Below are 17,585 nucleotides of genomic sequence, written 5' to 3'. Positions count from 1 at the left end.
ATATGCCTGTCCTGTGCATCTCCTGTTGCCATCAGGAATTTTGCTCCCTGAAGGCTGAAAATTGGCCCTTCCTGTAATGGTATGTGAGAAAGACCTTGAGAAACAGGGCAAAGAGATGCTGCCTAGGGAATGGTCAGATAAGAGAAGAATTAGCCCACAGCTGCATAATGGGTAGAGAAAGAGGCTCAGAAGGGACCCTCCCTAGTTTCTCAGGCTGTGAAGGCAGGAGAACTGTACTTTCAGATTTGCAAGATTCTGTTAATGTAGCTTTACAATAAAGTAAAATTAGCCCATCTGGTTGTGTTTCCTGTCTGGTCTGCCTAGTAAGGCTGGCACTTCCTCAAACAAGGATCCAAAGGGGCCTCTGAGCATAAAATACTGCCCTGAATCGTGTTGGATTTGACTGTGAAGAGGAACAATTTGTCATAAATTGCAAAGGCAACAAACCTTATTCTCATCTTTCTTCCCTCATCACAGTGCAAACCCTATTCAACAGCAGGTTCAGGACTAGTCAAGTCTGTAATTTTTCTGCATGTAATAAGTACGTATTTTATAGCAAGGACGAAGACCATAATGGATCAAGAGGTAGAAAGTGGTGGGCCTAGACTAGCTGCCAGCAAGTGGTGCCCTTGGCTACCAATTCAATCAGTACCATCATCCTTGCCCACTCCCCTCAAAACTTGCTCACTTTAATTTGCTACTTAGTTTGCCAAACCTGGATGCAAAGCGCTGGAGGATGTACTGTGAATGAGGAATGGGATATGATTTTCTAGATTTTTAATTGGAATAGGGATATCTGCACAGGGGGTCAAGTTGGTGCCAGGACCACACAACAGAAACCCCATCCGCTGACTTCTGGAGAAACAAGGGCGAACTGAAGATGGCTTCACTTCCAGCAGAGCTGATGACCGCGGCAGAACGAGGAGCTGACGGACTGGTGCCTCAAAATTCCTCCCCAGACAAATGGGAGGACTTGGGACCGCCCATAGGGCTCCTTTCAGAGGCTCCCCATGAGAAGACCATTAAACAGCAGTCTCTGGCAGGTTTTAGAGCTCTGGGAGCTGGGAGAGTCGGCTTGCCCAAGCTGCGGTCTGGAGCCTTCAAAGAGGTACTGGGTTCCTCCACTTCATTTCTTAACCACTTTTGTAAATGGCTTCTAAATTGCTTTTTGGATACTAAGAACCTTCAGAAAGACAAGTTCTACTTCACTTGGTGATTTTCCTTCAATCCTCAGTGAAGGAAGTTTCATGTAAATTTAAGAACTTAAAAGAAAAAAAATGGAAATAAACAGCAAAAGCATAAATACATATTTGCTAAGACAATGGGACTGGTCACTTCATAAAGAAGAGCAGGATGAAGTGTGTGCTTGCTTAAAGGCATTCTGTACGTGTTTGCTAGATCTTCAGGTTTTCAAACCAAGCCTGTGAAAGGTAACTTGCACTGATTAATTCTCCAAATGGGAATCCCTTTTTCTAATATCTAACGCCATTCAAAGTTTCAGCTTATGGATGAAGACACCAACTTAGTTGTCCCTCTTTGGTCTAGATAGATAGGATCCCAACTAGTGACTTATGGCATCTTTTAGACTCATCCTTTGTGGCAAAATAACAGTAATTTACTGTTTTTGTGTTATTGACACAAGAAGTTTGTGCTACTGTAAGCAATGTGATCTGCGGAAAGTACATGCAGGAAAGAAATACCTACTTCTGTTCTTAAAAAGGCAAGAACACAACAGACTGTTCTGCTCAATACCCTGGAGATGCCTACTGAATTATCTTTAAAAGGATACGCTACCTCTCATCATTCAAAAATATCTTCAAATCCAAATGAACCCAGTGAAGATTCAGAGAGGCCTGAATCTCTCTCCCACTTAGATTATGACTTCCCTGCTTTTTCTGCAGGGATTTTAAGCTTGAGAAAAACCTTTATTGATTTCCAGTGGATTTTCTGAGGCACCCCTTGCTTTCAAAACCGAAACCAGCAACTGCATCCATCCAAATTAGTCTAACATTCCCTCTCCAGAACCACTTAATAGTCTTCTTTTCTGTTAGGAAAACTGACAGAATGGGGAGGATGATATGATGTATTAAGCACTTATTATTAGAGCTGAGATAGCCAGGCATATGTCATCTCAGTGAACTGAGTAACTGAGAATGTTGTATTGGTATCAAAATATTTTATTTGATTCAAAATAATCATGCATAATAAAAATTTGTTAACTGCACAGATTATATCCCAAATAATTTATACAACGAGCTGGTTTGTTTAAGATATAGAAATGCTTATAACATTTTAATACATACTGTTCATACATGGTTTTAAATTACACTTTTCCATGTAAATAAAACATTTATGGAAAAGCAAGAATGTCTCAAGAGCTTCACAATTATTAATCTGCAACCACACAGCCATTGCAGACAATAGTTTTTTTTTTCTGTACTTCCAGATAGGCATTTAAATGTGCAGAATGTCTTGTGGGCACACCCCACTCTTCAGGCTGTATCACTAAAATCAAAGGAGTTGGGACTTTCACATTCTTCTTCCCTCCGCCGATAATTCCAATTATCAGTCCCTGATTCTGGAAGCATCAGGATTAAAGAGAGTTTACAAGCAGTGAATATCAGAAAAGGATCCCCATGGTTGTCACATGCAACAAAGATTCAGGTCACTAGTAACCGAATCATGGTTGGTTTCACAAAAGCATGTAAAGGTATATATTTAGGAAAAATAAAACAGCCAGGTTTTGCACACTGATTATAAATAACTGGATAATACCAGACATCAAAACCAATATATTGACAGAGACTCTTCTCTTTATAGCAGGATCAAGAATGCAGCATTCAGCTATGTAAATTCGTAACAGCAGTAACAGTGAACCTATTTCTCCACTGTGAAAACAATTTGGAAGCGGTGTGTTTCAGACCTCCTGTGAGCACAGCGCTTCCCTCAATTCATTAAAGCAGCCCTCCTCTTTCTGGCTTCCATCCAAGCCTGAGAAAATGTTGGGGTTTCATTAAAGGTCACATTAACTTTAACAAGTTGAATCCTTAAAGCAGCACCCTTAAAAAAATAAAGTGAGCTGAAAAAACAAACAGAGAAAAGCACTACGCTGGTGTGAGGTCCTAAGCATTTCATCCAAATTATTTTCGAACATGCACGGACCTGGTGTGCATGGGTTAGTTGTTGTTGCCAAAAATTATACGTATGATGTATTTAATTTCCTGGCATTTAAATAGTGGTATAGCTCTATACCATATCTTTATTAATATACAGTACGTAAAACAGTTAAATTATATTGAATTATACATACATGCATAAAGATATAAATATGATATGCAAAGTAGGACAACAGAATTAATTCAAACCTGATGACATCAGAATCCAGAAGAAATAAATTTCAGTGCTACAGTTGTTTGTCCTTTTAATCTGTGCGGCTAGAATATTAAACACTTTTGTATGATTAATATTCTTTTCATTTTAAAGAAAACCAGTGGTGATGCTGCATTTTAAGTATTTCACCTGTCCTTCAGTGAGACTCCCCACAACAGTCCCATATAAGTCTAGTGAGTTAAACACCTAGCTGTGAGTTAATCCAAAGAAAAATTCTTCATTTTCTCTGCTAGCTCTTCTCTCATCTCAATATGTTTTCTCAAGTTTTGCACTTCATGTGGCAGATTAACGTCCCAGACAGACACAGAAGATGGTATTCCTGTGAACAAATTCATTTAAAAATAACGACTGAAGATATTACAGACAAAAAAAAAATAAATATTGGGCACATTTCTCAATTGCTGCATTAACTGTATTTAAAAGCAGGACCCAAAATAGAGAGCTGATGGCTGAGGTAGGCCAGGACCTACAAATACACGCTCTATTTCGCCCCCCTCTCCCACTACCTGTTGTACACCTTTTCTCTCTCACATATTCTTGCATTATTTCTGATGTAGGCAAAAAGGACCATTTCTCTGCTCCAAAAGATTAGTCTCAAAAAGCTAAGCAGGACCAGATGTGGTTAGGACCTGGATGGGAAACCACCAGGAAACGCCATGGCTAAAGTTAAACTGGGAAGTAAACAAAACAAAACTAAACCTAGATGACGATGAGGGCAAAGCACATCCATGCTACTGTTGCATGGAAATCACCAGGAATCAAGCTCAATTCAAAGGAGACTTCAAGATTTTATTAGCAGCAGGAAAAAAACAAGTTTATTCAGATGAAGAATCAGCAAGTAAAAAGCCAGGAACTTGCAATGAGTAAGAAGTGGGGATCAGAGATCTTCATGCCAAACGCAATGAAGGGGGCAGTAAGGTAAGGCATGTGTTCAGGAGTGTCTGCAGAGAGTGGTAAATATTCAAAATGGCGGCCGTGACAGTGTGATGGAAGCTCCGCCTTTTTTTAACCACATCCTGCAGACATCCCTACAAGTGCTACTGAGGCAGTTGCAGAATTGGAACAGGTGCAGAACTGACTAATCCTTACCTTTAGCATATTTATCTTCATCATCATCTGTATGGCTATAACTCAACACCAGAACAACATTCTTGAGGGTGCCTTTGGTCAAAAGAAAAGCAAATTAAAATACCATCCTTTATTCTTCACGGAAATACGCTGTAAAAGCAGAAATGCTTCTATGCGTGCACCAGAAGAGGGGGAGATTTTGCAGGTCCTTTTCCTCATTTTGGAGAAAGCAGGAAAATCTTGCTTATACCAGCCCCAGCATATCATCAGCTGAGAGCGCTCTTCTGTGTTTAAAATTTGGGAGCAACAGGTGGAGATCAAGGGAGAACCGTTCTCAACTATGGCACCTTAATTTGAAATGTCCTCCCACTGGAAGTGAGGCATGATTCATTTCAAAGCCAAGGAAACAATTGGCTCTTTACTCCAATTCTTGGTTAATACACCCCTTTTAAGTAAGAGCTTGGATCTAGTTTTATCTTCAAAAACTATCAAGCCTAACATACGGGTAATCCCCGGGTTAATAACACCCGGTTTAAGGACGACTCATAGTTAAGAACGGAGCCTATTGTAGCAGAATTCAAGTTAAATATACAATGGTTCGAGTTCATTACACAGTACTACTTATACTGTATGCAATAATACTGTTCCGGCTTACATACAAATTCGACTTAAGGACAGGTCTTGGGAACAGAACTCGGTCTTAAACTGGGGACTACCTGTATATCCAGCTTTACATTTTAGCAAAGTATGACTTAAGATTTTGGTTTTGGAGAAACAGCTAGGGAAGACAAGAGAAACATTTGGTCACTACTTCTGTGACCGAAATAACAGTGGTTAAGGCTCCAGGCTAGAAAGCAGGAAACTCAGTTCTAGTCTCACCTTAGGCAGGAAAGCTGGCTGGGTGACTTTGGGCCAGCCCCCATCTCTCAGCCCAACTCACCTCACAGGGTTGTTGTTGTAGGGAAAATAAGAGGAGGAAGGAGTATTAGCTATGTTTCGCTGCCTTGAGTTATATAAAAATGATAAAGGTGGGATAATGTAAAAAAAAAAAACCACTAAAAAAATGCACAGTCATCTTAAACTTTCCTTTATAACAGAGGTGTCTACAGTTGGCAGCGGATCCAGCTGAATGCGATGGAGCTTTCTTCCTCATCCATGGGCAAAGAGTTCCAAATGGAGAAACGTGTAAATTCTGCTGCTGTTAACTTGGTTTTAAAAGACTTTCATTTTATTTTTTTCTTCATTTTTTTTTTCTTCTTCAATTCCCATCACTGTGGGAATTTGCAATGTAAAAGGCTGAATGATATGTACATATATATATGTGTGTGTGTATACCAGCCTTTCCCTACTAGATGTGTAGACCATTTCTCAGCAATGGCCATGCTGGCTGTGAATTCTGGGGACTGAAATCTACAAATTAGGGAGACTAAAATACACTACTGATTCCAAAAGAACTTCAAAATGACCCATAGCCTATAGTTGGAACCATGAACTGTGGCAGGCAAAGAAAAACAGAATAATTTCACATAAAGCAAAACCCTTCCAAACATGATGCTGACTATATATTTCATATAACATTTCTTCTAAAAGATAATTTTGCTTCTACAATTTCACTATGCTTTATTAATAAGTTTCCAAACCATGTGTGTGACCCTTGAAATAATGAAAATGACATTAAGAACAATAGTCTAAAATCAGCAAGGGGTGAGTTGGTGAATCCCCCCTAGCTGAACCATCTTGCTTGAAAACATGTTTCAGTATTATGAAAACACATCAAAACCATTTTGATCTGAAGATGAAACAGCTTCTTGCATCTTCTGCTGCTGAAGTCCTTAGTCACTCTAATTCCACCATTACTGGAGGAGCCTAAAAAAAGTCTCAAGCTGTTCTTTCTTCACTACTTCATTACACAGATGGATAAAAGCAAAACACAGAGAGATGAATTGGCCTTGTCTGTTTAAAAGGTGGCTAATTAAAACCTTTAGCAGGAACACATGCTGTGCGATGCTCTTCCTTAAAACTTTTTTATTAAGGCCTGAAGGAATCAAAAGAAGGTTGCCTCACATTTTATTTTTGAACTATAAAGCAAAATTAGACCCGTGTTGCTGTTATCCACAACAGTAACTGAAATGGTTCAACACAAGATCAGTATTTTTTTTCCTCTGGCATATTAAAGAAGGACTGAGGATTTTAAAAATGATTTGCTGCATTTAATAATGTATTGTATGTGCCCTGCTGAATAGCAGAGTCCCTTGCCAGTCCCTCTAAAGTGCTACACATGGAGTTGGGAAACAGGATAGACTGTGACGTGGGAAAAAGTATTGTTCCTGAAAGTCAAGCAGAAGCACATGTCAGGCACTCCCACCCCTATACACAACCTGTCTACTTTTAAACACATATCTCCAAAATGTAACCTTAACGTATTGCTTGCTTAACAGACTTCTAATATGTACTGTACTTCTACATGTCACTTAAAGAAAAGACAGAACAAACAAATAAAAAATAAAGTAAAACCTCTTGTTCCTAAAACCAAAAGTGTTTTTCTGTATACATGCTTCACTATTTACCTAGCTGGGTTGTCATCATGAGTCTCACCGAATGGCAGAAATCATGTATTATCCGTATGGGGAGGCGTGTGGAGAGGTCAAGTAGTAAGATGTGGCCTCCCCCTGTGCCTATCCACAGTGCAGTATTTTTCTGAAGACAGATGCTCTTCACTCTTCCAGGATAAGCAAGTTTTTGTTTTGATTCTTTATTCAGTTTTGGTACCTCCTCTCTGGAAAAATATGAGAGCATGTTACATCGAAAGCGCAACAGATAATGTTCTACCATTTGGTTTGCAACATATGTAAGGTCTGATTTAAAAACCCATTGTTTCGCTAAGGGATAGTCATGCTTTGAACTCTTCTGATTCCATCCATTCCTTTTCCACCATTTATTATACAGTTGTATTATACGTTACATCATACGTAGGATTTCCACCTCCAATTTTTCCCACAACCACCACCCTGTGAGGCAGATTGGACTGAAAATAAGCAGTTGGGTCAAAAGCACCCCATGAATCTCCATGGCTCAAGGCAACTTAAACCAGGGTCTCCCCAGTCCTAATCCAACATCTTAACCACTATATCACATTGGCTGATAAATACTTAAAAGTGTTATACACAAACATCAAGAAGACTGCTTTGTTACCAGAGTTCAGTTTGTAGGGCTGTGCAGCTACACAATCCTAGGGAAAGATGCAGCTGATTTAAGGAGTTCTAGGCAGGTACATGAGCTTCCTCATGTATTTATCAGCCAATGTGATATAGTGGTACCTCTTCCTCTTTAAATCTAAAGCTCTGCACAGCTCCATTAATTTGTGGAACTAATTTTTAATGGCATAACTACAGACAATGAAGACTGTAGAGCTACTATTAAACATGCTTAAGTTTTATCAAATGGTTTGTCCTCTGACATTTACTCAGTATTGGAAATACCATCATTCTACGACTCTCCTCCTCGCAAAGCCAGTGATGTAAAATGAAGTGAAATACAATGTCACAACTTGGGTTTTCACAATGCAACATATACTGCAGCTGACATTTGGACTGTATGATTTCCAAGGTTTCTTCCCTTACATTTTATGATTCTTTAATAACATGGACTTTCCACTTTTAACATTGGTTCCATATTCTTTGTAAACTTTAGTTGCAGCTCAACAAACCATGTGATATAGTGATCACATGCTTTGCTCCTGAACTAGCAACCATGCACCTCCTTTACATACAAATGCTATTTTTCTTATTATCAATTGGATTTGTTTGTCACCCTTCTATCTGGACAAAAAGCAGTCACTTAGCAATGCAAAGATAAACAGAAGCCCTGTGGATGTAAAGAATATGACACTCTCTGTGCAAGTGAAAATGAAAATAATTGTAGGTCAAAGGTGTAAGTCTGAAAAATGACACAGCTGGTTTAATTTACTAATGCATCTCTTAAAGCAGCCAGATCATTTTGAATGCTTGCACAGAAACCTGATAAAGATATGGCTGCTTTAATGGGCAGCCCGGAGATGATGCACTTCCAGAGTTTCCAAAGCCCTTTTCCTGAATTATTTTTGAAGCGGGGACATCTCTACTGCATACATGAGCATAATAAACTGATAGTTACTACAACCATGATGCTTTATCTCCTCCACCAATCCATCCTTATTATATTATAAAACAAAGACACGAAACATTTCCATGAATGCATGGGGGATATATTCATTTTAAACAGCCAGCCAAGAGTAACCAGAGGGTGGGGGTGGGGAGAAATGCTGATGTGATGACATCACTGGAAGGGGCAGAGCCAGGATATCTGACACCCCTTTTTCTTATTTTTTTGCAGTTAAGGCTTTTCTTAACTTTATTAGAAATTTAACTTACCTAATTAAAAAAGACACAGAAAACCAGGCTCATTATTTGACCTAATCAACTTGGCCACCCACAATATTGCTGACTCTGCAGGATATCTGATACTCACTTTAGAAGATGCACACAGTCAATCAGTTCACAAAGTTTCTCTGCCTTTTTGTCCCAAATTTCAATAAAATAGCTATTCTTCTTTGCCAAGTAGATGAATTTGTCTACTGCTATAGAAATAATATTGGCATCGCAGTATGCCTTGTGACATAATCTGAAACGCAAAAAAGAAAATCAGAAAATGATATTATGGCATTTACAGCACAGGCTCCATTGCATAAACTGATTGAGTTTATGAGAAAAACAACATCCTGTGACAGTATAATGCAATTCTCTCTCTTGTTTGCTTTTTTAGTAGCTGGGTTTCAAAGCGACACTTGTACAAGGGACTTGTACTCTTCTCACTTGCCCTGATAATCTGCCCTAAAAGACAGGGTACCTTAGAGTTACACGGAATTGTGTTGCAACATATCAGTTGTGAAACTACAAAAGTGATGATTTCTCCCCAAACATTTCTCAAACTGCCCACTTCCGAACTACAATACTTCTATCTGTTAATCCTTCACAAAATAGTTTGAAGCCAACCTGCAATCGTTTTCACTCTAGCTGTTTGCACGACACTGAGAATATGCATCAGCTAATCTCAACATTTCAAAAGGAAATAGCATATTGTCCCAGCGCCTACCTTCCATGTTGCTATAATACGAAGCATTAAAAAGAGGAAGGGGGGATATCAATTAGCAGGGATGGAGAAGCTCACAAGCTCAGCAGAACTGTGGGATTACACTAGATTTTGCTCCAGTTTCAGATAAACCTCATTTAGGTAGAAAAAAATCAATGGTATCTGCTAGCTTAGTTTGAAAGTTACACTAAAATAGTTTCCTTTTGATGGAAAGCCTTTGTGTTTCTCCCTCTACCGTGCTAGATCGCAGATTCACCATTAAATATTGGCAGTAATATCTAACAAGGATGGAAATAGGGTTAGGGATTACAAGTAGTCCTTGTTCAATGACCACTCATTCAGTGACCATTTGAAGTTACGACGGCACTGAACAAGGGGAATTATGACTGGCCCTCATAGTTGCGGCCACTGACAACTATATATCCCCACGGTCATGTGATTGTGATTCAGGCACTTGGTAACTGGCTTGCAATTATGATAGTCGCAGCATCCTGTGTCACGGGATCTCCATTTGCGACCTTCACTGCCAGCTTCTGACAAGCAAAGTCAATGGGGAAACTGACAGGAGGTTGCAAATGGCGATCATGTGACCGTCGGATGCTGTGACTGTGCAGGATTCACATAATGACGGCAACCGGAACTGCTGCAACTGTCGTTCTAAGTCAGCGTGGTCACATGACATCATGCTTTACGACCATGTTGCTTAGCGACAGAGTTGCTGGTCCTAATTACCATCATTAAGCAAGGACAACCTGTAATTAAATAAAGGATTAAACATAAATATTTTTGTTATTGCTTCTTTATTTCTGTTTGTCTAGGATTTTTTTTTCTTTTTATATATTAAGTCAATAAAATAAATTTAAGAACCCTCAAAATTCCATGGGAAACATATAAATAAGATCATTGTAGAGCAGATTTTCAGACAGAATGAAAAGCAAAGCTATTAAAAATAAATTGCATTTTTAGGAATGTAGGAATTTAGGAGACAAAATTACTTTAAAAACATAAGTAAAACAAACATACAGCTGACTTGTCTTGGTCTCAATGAGTTTGTGGATAGACAAATCACTGGACAATGATAATATCTTTGTCCCACAGCCTCCCCAGATTGTATTTTTTTCAGATGAATAATTTGATTCACTTAAACACATCAGTGGAGTGCTGACGTTTCCAACTGGAATAATCTTTAAAGGTGCAGCACCTTTGGCCTGTAAGCAGAGATAACACAACAAAGGAAAATAAGCAAAGCATTATTTTCTCCAAGCACTGGATATTGCTAGTATAGAAAAATGTACTCAGCACTTTTAAACTTGGAATGCCCTTGCAAATAATCTCACTTTCACATTTATTGTAACATTATTTATATGCTACACAGAATTTAGAAGATCAGTGCAATGCAGTGCATGTCTATTTAGAAAAGTCTCATTAGACTAATGGGACTTACTCATAAATACAGAAATGCAGCTGAAACCACTTAAATATAAATCAACATGCGTTTATTGAGACAAATATGAAAATAATTGTTGAACAGAGCAATGTGAATAGTCAAGGAAGGATATTTACTATGCATGATCTACAATTATTTCAGTGAGTTTAATATAACACTGTGAATGTGTTATATTAAGATATATTAAAATCATATTAAAATCAAAGTTGATTTAATATGTGACTTAAGTGCAATTTCTACATTATTTACAAAATTAAGAGGGATGGAAAAGATGTATTATGCTTTAGGAAAGCAATTCTGAAATTAAGAAAATGTTTGCATTTGTGCAACATCCCACTAGCCATTTCATGTTAACTATCCAGCCATGGTTGCTCAGACCATGATAAGGCAAGTTATGTCCACCAATTACCTAATTTGGATAAATGTAGCTTTTCCATCTTTATCCGAAATGATGCATTGAACCCTAAGAGTGGTGGTAGATGCATATAGGTAGTTGAATACAGAGTGAAGGCTTTCCTTACAACCATGTAGGTTGAAAATAATTGACCCCCAAATCCCAAGTAATTCCTAAAGTAGAAGAGATGCTGGCTTTCTAAGCTGAACCCATTTTTGCACATGTCATATGTGTTAGAATTTCTGGCTTGCTCTTACATACCAAATATTGATCTGCCTTGCTCCTAGCTATCTTTCCCTGTTTTCTACAATTTTCTGTAACAGAAAGAATAGTTTGACATGATTCCATGAGTTTATGAAACTAATGGCAAAGTTCTTGGAATCTAGGCTAGGTTTCTTCATAACCCATGCAGATCTATAGACACAGAAGACCGTCAAATATAATCAGAACTAGACATTGTAATCCATAGCATAACTCTGTAACTATAAAATGAAAAATGTAACTTGCAAGAACTGATGTGGTGGTCCTAAAAAAAAATTTGCTCGTAGTCTCTTAATAAAAGGCAACGTAATTGTTAAACTAGCCCATATTTTCTTTTAAAAAGTGAATTAAATGAATGAGAAAAAAGAGGGAATATGATGATAATACTGAAATCTATAACACTACTAATTCAAGGACATTACATACAATTCCACTTTGTTTTACAGGTTCCTCTATTCCTGGTTATTTGAGTAGCATCTGTCAAGATTTTAGAAAACTTTCTATATTAATGCAAAGGAAATGTTTATTACAAATATATGTTCTTCATTATTGCATATTTTTTGGAAGACAGTAGTGAATATATACCTTTACTGCTCTGTCCTCAAAAACGGCTAACTGTCCATCAGCTGTACCCACCAAAAAGAAATTCCTGTGCTTGCTGAAATTGAAGGAGAAAATATACAAACTTATCAGTGAAATAAGCTGGCCTCAGGACATGCAGCATTGTTGCCAAGCAGTTAAAGTGTAATCCCGGAGATAAGAAAGTTGAAGTTGAGCACCCATGTACTAAAAAAACAAGCTAAATATGGTAACCTCAAAACCTACAATTAGCCCTGTGCCAAAAGGAAGCAACAATTCTGGCCACACACTGCTCAAATCATACAGTAATGTCTAGATATTGATGAACAGGTAACTCATTTCTTTTAAATAAAGTTTTGCATTTTTTAAGACCATCCTGAAGCAAAATACATTATGAAGTTGAATCTAAATTCAGCCGTACTTATGTTTTGACAAGGGACTGCAGTAAAGGCAGGTGACAGAATCTGACATCTTGTGAAACTGATGCCTGCGATCTTTATCTTGAGTGTGAAAGGCCCAGAGGGAACCTGACTGGGTTCCTGCTATAACCCATTTCTCCTTCTCTGCAGGAAAAGTCACCAAGACCAAACACAATATTCTACTATCTTCAATGTCCTGTAGGGGGAAGGGGAGGGGAGGGAGGAAAAAAGAGGAAACTTCATAAAGACTTCATAAAAAATAAAAACAGAAATATGAATCCTAACAGGCATTCAATGGCTTTTACCCACAATGGTTCTTTTAATTAAAGTATCTAGGAGATTCAGTATCATTCAGCCATACAATGGCTAGGACCACAGATGTTTGCTGAGTTTTGGCTTAGTGTGATATGTGAAGCCGCTGCTGTGATTTGTAAACCATGGTTTAAGACTTAGCATTAAATGTGGACATAGCCATTAGTCAACAAACTATTAAAATGGCCCATGGCATCACTAGCACAATGTGTGAACCCAACCAATGCATGTGGCATGAGGATGTATTTACTCTCCAAAGCTGCTAAGCTGCATTTTCCACTTCCCCAGCATGCTCATTACAATTCTGAAAACTTGCAACAGGAGCAACACTGAAAGAAAAAAAAAACTTAAGCAGAATCTTCACTTTTCCCATTCTGCGTCTAAAAGTCAAACATTCTCAGCCCTGCAGGTCATTATATACAAGATAACAACAACAAAACCCTTAATGAATCAGCATCCATTATATCTACTTTTTGGTAGACTAATATGGTTAAAATAGTTTCTCTCTTCGGTTTGTTAAGAAGTAATTCAGTTGCTGAAACCTAACTAGTATGTATGCTGAAGAACAGACATCTAGTCTCACCTGACCTTGTCTGGTTCATTAGAAAATGGTAGTTCTACAATATGCATGTATGACACATATCACCCATCTACACCCTGGTTCTCTCCATAGTGCTGGGTACAAGTCTAAAATTCCCAGCAAGAGGAAGAGGAAAACTAATAAGACTTAGGACAGTGCCATTGAACTTCCCAGCAATCATAATTAAAGGATTCACTTTATTGCAGAAGGAGTGAGACAAATAATGAAGCATCAGTTTGAATGTCTACGTTGAAACCTACTTGACAGGTGTGTTCATCGGTATTTAAGTCAACAAATGAGAGGTGGGCTCCTTCTCTGCTCCCACTCCCAATCCAGATGCCTGTCTTCTTGCTACTTTGATTTGTGGCCACCATGCATTCTGATGCGGAAGGACAGGGCACTGAAATGTATCTCATCAAACAAACGAGTTCTGCAGAGTTCAACATTTCATAAACCTGCAGAAATACCACGTTAGTAAATAACAACAGTGTCTAATAGCTTTTGCTAAATGCTTTTACATGCAAAAGTTCCTAGCACTAAAATACGTAGTGTAAGGAACATCTGTATCTCATATCATATAACATTAGTTTATTTAGGAAGACATTTATTGATTAGGATGAAATATGTATTTATTGAATAGCTTGCTATGCAACACCTTGTAACATTTTTTCCCAAAGTATTATAGTTTCCCCCCCATTTTTATAAATAGTATGGAATAATGTTTGAAAAATTTGAAAGTATTTGTCTTAACAGCTGTAATCAGATGTACAGCTGCTAATTAGCTGGCTGCTTTACCCAGTAGACAACCAACCAAGTTCAAGTCTATGTGAAGTAAAAAAGAGTCAAGAAATTTACCTGGGTACCTGAACAAAATTACAGAGGGGCATAATATTCTTCCTATGTCTATAAAATTCAAAATAAAGCAAAATATTGATCCTGTTACTAAGATGGTAAGGTGTTTATCCCAAGCCAGTGGAGGCGTTTATCCAGCTGTAGAATCAGATTCAAACTCCAGAGACTAACATCACTTTGCAGTTCAGTGCCTAAAACATGCTGCTTAAGAAGTGCATCAGATTTATCATATTTTATGGATGGCAAAGATTTTAGGGAGAGACCATGGGTCAACAGTTTATCCAATAAATCCTTCCTCCAGACTGAGTAAGATTCATTCAGAATTGTTAAGAGATCCACTATTAAGCTTTAGCCAGAAATTAAAGATTACCAGCACAATCTCCCCTTTGTGTAGTTCATTCTCCAACTGCAAGGCAATGCTAGGAACACACTTGAGAATCTGAAGCCTTGTCCTCAGAATTTAGATTGTGCTGTTCCTAAAGGGAAATAACTGGAGTACGTTTTGTTTAACTCCATATCGAAGCTAAGGCAGTAACTTAACCCTGAACAGTTTAAAGGCAGCAGGCATAAAACTGCCACCTCCCCAGTAAAAGAAGAGGAATTTTTCTGTCCTATTAACACACTTTTTCAGCTTGGATCCTTTTCTAACCTGAGGCATGTTATACAAATCCTAGATGTTTAAATGATTTAACCTGCTGAATAATATTACCCTGAATTCATCTTAGGGCTTTTGGAAACATCACATTTAAGACTGAAAGCAAAAGTGCCATGATTTAATTAATTTATCCATATATCAGATTTGATCGATCTGGTAGAATCCTTGTAACCTGGAAAATCCTGGCACAGTTGAGAGGCAAGACAAAATATTATACTTGCACACTTGTCGGAAAATATCGACTGAGCCTACCTGGGCAGATGTAGGTCTTTCCTGAGGATTTTCTTTCAAACACTTCTTAATTAAATCTTCAACTCCTGGCCAGGGGGCACAGCCATACTCTCTGACAGGATCTAGAATGTATATTTCTGAACTTAATTTGAAGAAACACACTACAGAGACCAACACTTGTCTTGCAAAAGGACAAACTGTTTTAAAAATGTTCATATACGATTAAAATGTGAGGGGTTTTGATTCATCTGGCTATTCATTATCAGACCACAATGGAACTGTACACCATTCATAAAGGGAGGTTCCTACTAATGCCTTCAACTATATAGCTTATTATGTAGTCTTTATAAAGAGAAATGACCATACAGAGTATTACTGTACACTGAGAAAATACAATGTCAGTTCAGAGGGTGAGAAGAGGAATGAATTTTAGTTCAACCATATTTTCAGAATTTAGCTTTCGCTCTAGTACAGAATTCTGACAATTTAGCCCTACCATCAGGGCTGGATTAAGGCCAACTGATGCCCTAAGCACAGCACAACCCTACCAAAACTAAAAGACTATTTTATTATTAGATTTTGAACAACCAAAATATTGCCTCAGTGTCTATTAGTTTTGGGTATATAAAATGCAGAACTTCAAAACGAATAGGTTACAGGCTATTGAACTCAAGGAGGAACAATAACAGAATGGCCCTAGGCCATTCATTCATTCATTCATTCATTCATTCATTCATTCATTCATTCATTCATTCATTCAGAAAATTTATATGGCCGCTCAACTCACACACAGTGACTCTGGGCAACTTACAAAATTTTAAATTTTACTAACTTTAGAGGCTGCCTGACTCCAGACAACTCTGGACGGCTTACAAAATAAAAGAAAGTAAAAACAGAAAGAAAAATCATGAAAAAACCTTCAGTGTCCAGATGGAACAAACACAGTGCCCCAGAAATGACAGGCTCAGCAGCTGCCTTCCTCCCAGGCGTGAAGCAAAGCCAAGATTTCAATGATGTTTAGAACACATCAGGGTGGGAGCTCTGGGAGAATGCTATTCCAGAAGGCAATTGCCATATTATATTAATATTAAACAGTATTATATTTTAAAAATCAAGATATTATAAAAGCATTGTGAAAAATACTTTGAAACAAAAAAATCATCAAAGCTTAGCAGGCACAGTTCTGAAAACATTCAATTATATTTGAATTCTATTTCTCTTCTTTTCAAAAGAAAAATACTTTGTAATATTTGGGTTCACATTTTGCTAAGCTTCGCTTAAAAGGCTGTTAAACCCACTCACTGTGCTTTGTAAAACATGGTTTTTAATTAGCATGTTGTGTGAAACGAGTCAACTGTGGTTTGTTCAAGAAAGCAAACTGAAACAAAACATAGTTTAGCACAGTATTTAAATTCAGTAACTTAACTGTTCCTAAACTGTTAATGCTTAGGACTTAAGATACTAGTTTCCTTGCAATCTGGGTTTGGGGTTTTTGGTTTTTGCATTATAATCTTTTGCATTTACTTTAAACAACAAATCAGATTCAAATACAGTTGAATTAGAACTGAGAATTCACATGTTTCATAATATAAAGAAACTGGATTTTCTTTTTACATTTGCCAGACAGACTAACATAAGATAGATTATTACAAAGGTACAAATGCATTGTGCATGTAATAACCAGGCACAAAGAAAATGGAACATACCTGGCAATTTTCCATGGATAGCTAATTCATCAAATTCATTAGGAAATTTCATGCCTTCTAATATTCTCCCACCAGCTGTTAAAATGTCATACAGGAGCAAGCCAAATGAATAAACATCAGCTTGCTGATTGTAAATAACATTTCCCCTTGCAACTTCTGGTGCTCTAAATCCTAAAAAAAAAAAAAAAAAAAAAAAAAAAATCCACGAATCATTAATTGTTATGTTCTTTACTAGGCAGATGCTGTTCTTGTTTTAATTTAAGAACCTTAAATAATATTAAATGCCTTAGGAACACATAAACAAGAATATCAAAATATTATTTATGGTTTAAAAGATACATAATTCTCCAGAAGGTAATTATGAAAAGAAAACTGTGGACAAGTTAATAACGGTAAGTACGTGCTTTCTCCCTAATATACCCAAGTGATTCAGAAATCTTGTATGTTGGCAATCATCTGTTTCCTTCAAATCCTAATGCATGAAATAGCTATAAGCAATGGCCAAAATTATAGATTGGAAATTGTAGGTCATAAGACGTATTTATTTTGAAACAACAGTAACAT

The 17,585-nt window shown here is 37.5% G+C and overlaps 1 protein-coding gene across 1 annotated transcript in view; it reads right to left on the bottom strand.

The window, feature by feature from the left end:
• Positions 1–2,165: 2,165 nt before the first annotated feature.
• Positions 2,166–17,585, bottom strand: part of LRRK2 (leucine rich repeat kinase 2) — an 82,600-nt gene continuing 67,180 nt past the window's right edge. Inside the window, exons 42-51 of the mRNA XM_088152554.1 lie at positions 17,022–17,192; positions 15,337–15,437; positions 13,838–14,032; positions 12,688–12,881; positions 12,273–12,345; positions 10,609–10,793; positions 8,965–9,117; positions 7,026–7,234; positions 4,480–4,551; positions 2,166–3,709 (exon numbers count right to left, since the gene is read on the bottom strand). Of these exons, the coding sequence (XP_088008680.1) occupies positions 3,588–3,709; positions 4,480–4,551; positions 7,026–7,234; positions 8,965–9,117; positions 10,609–10,793; positions 12,273–12,345; positions 12,688–12,881; positions 13,838–14,032; positions 15,337–15,437; positions 17,022–17,192 (1,475 nt within the window). The 3' untranslated portion in view covers positions 2,166–3,587. The remainder of the gene's footprint in view (positions 3,710–4,479; positions 4,552–7,025; positions 7,235–8,964; positions 9,118–10,608; positions 10,794–12,272; positions 12,346–12,687; positions 12,882–13,837; positions 14,033–15,336; positions 15,438–17,021; positions 17,193–17,585) is intronic.

Source organism: Python bivittatus, unplaced genomic scaffold (assembly GCF_059951505.1).
Source record: "Python bivittatus isolate LINGU-HERP-01145 unplaced genomic scaffold, Pbiv_v1 ctg000010_np1212, whole genome shotgun sequence".
In the NCBI taxonomy this organism is placed as follows: domain Eukaryota; kingdom Metazoa; phylum Chordata; class Lepidosauria; order Squamata; family Pythonidae; genus Python; species Python bivittatus.
Note: the sequence above shows the minus strand (reverse complement) of the source record. Positions and strands in the feature narration are given on the sequence as shown.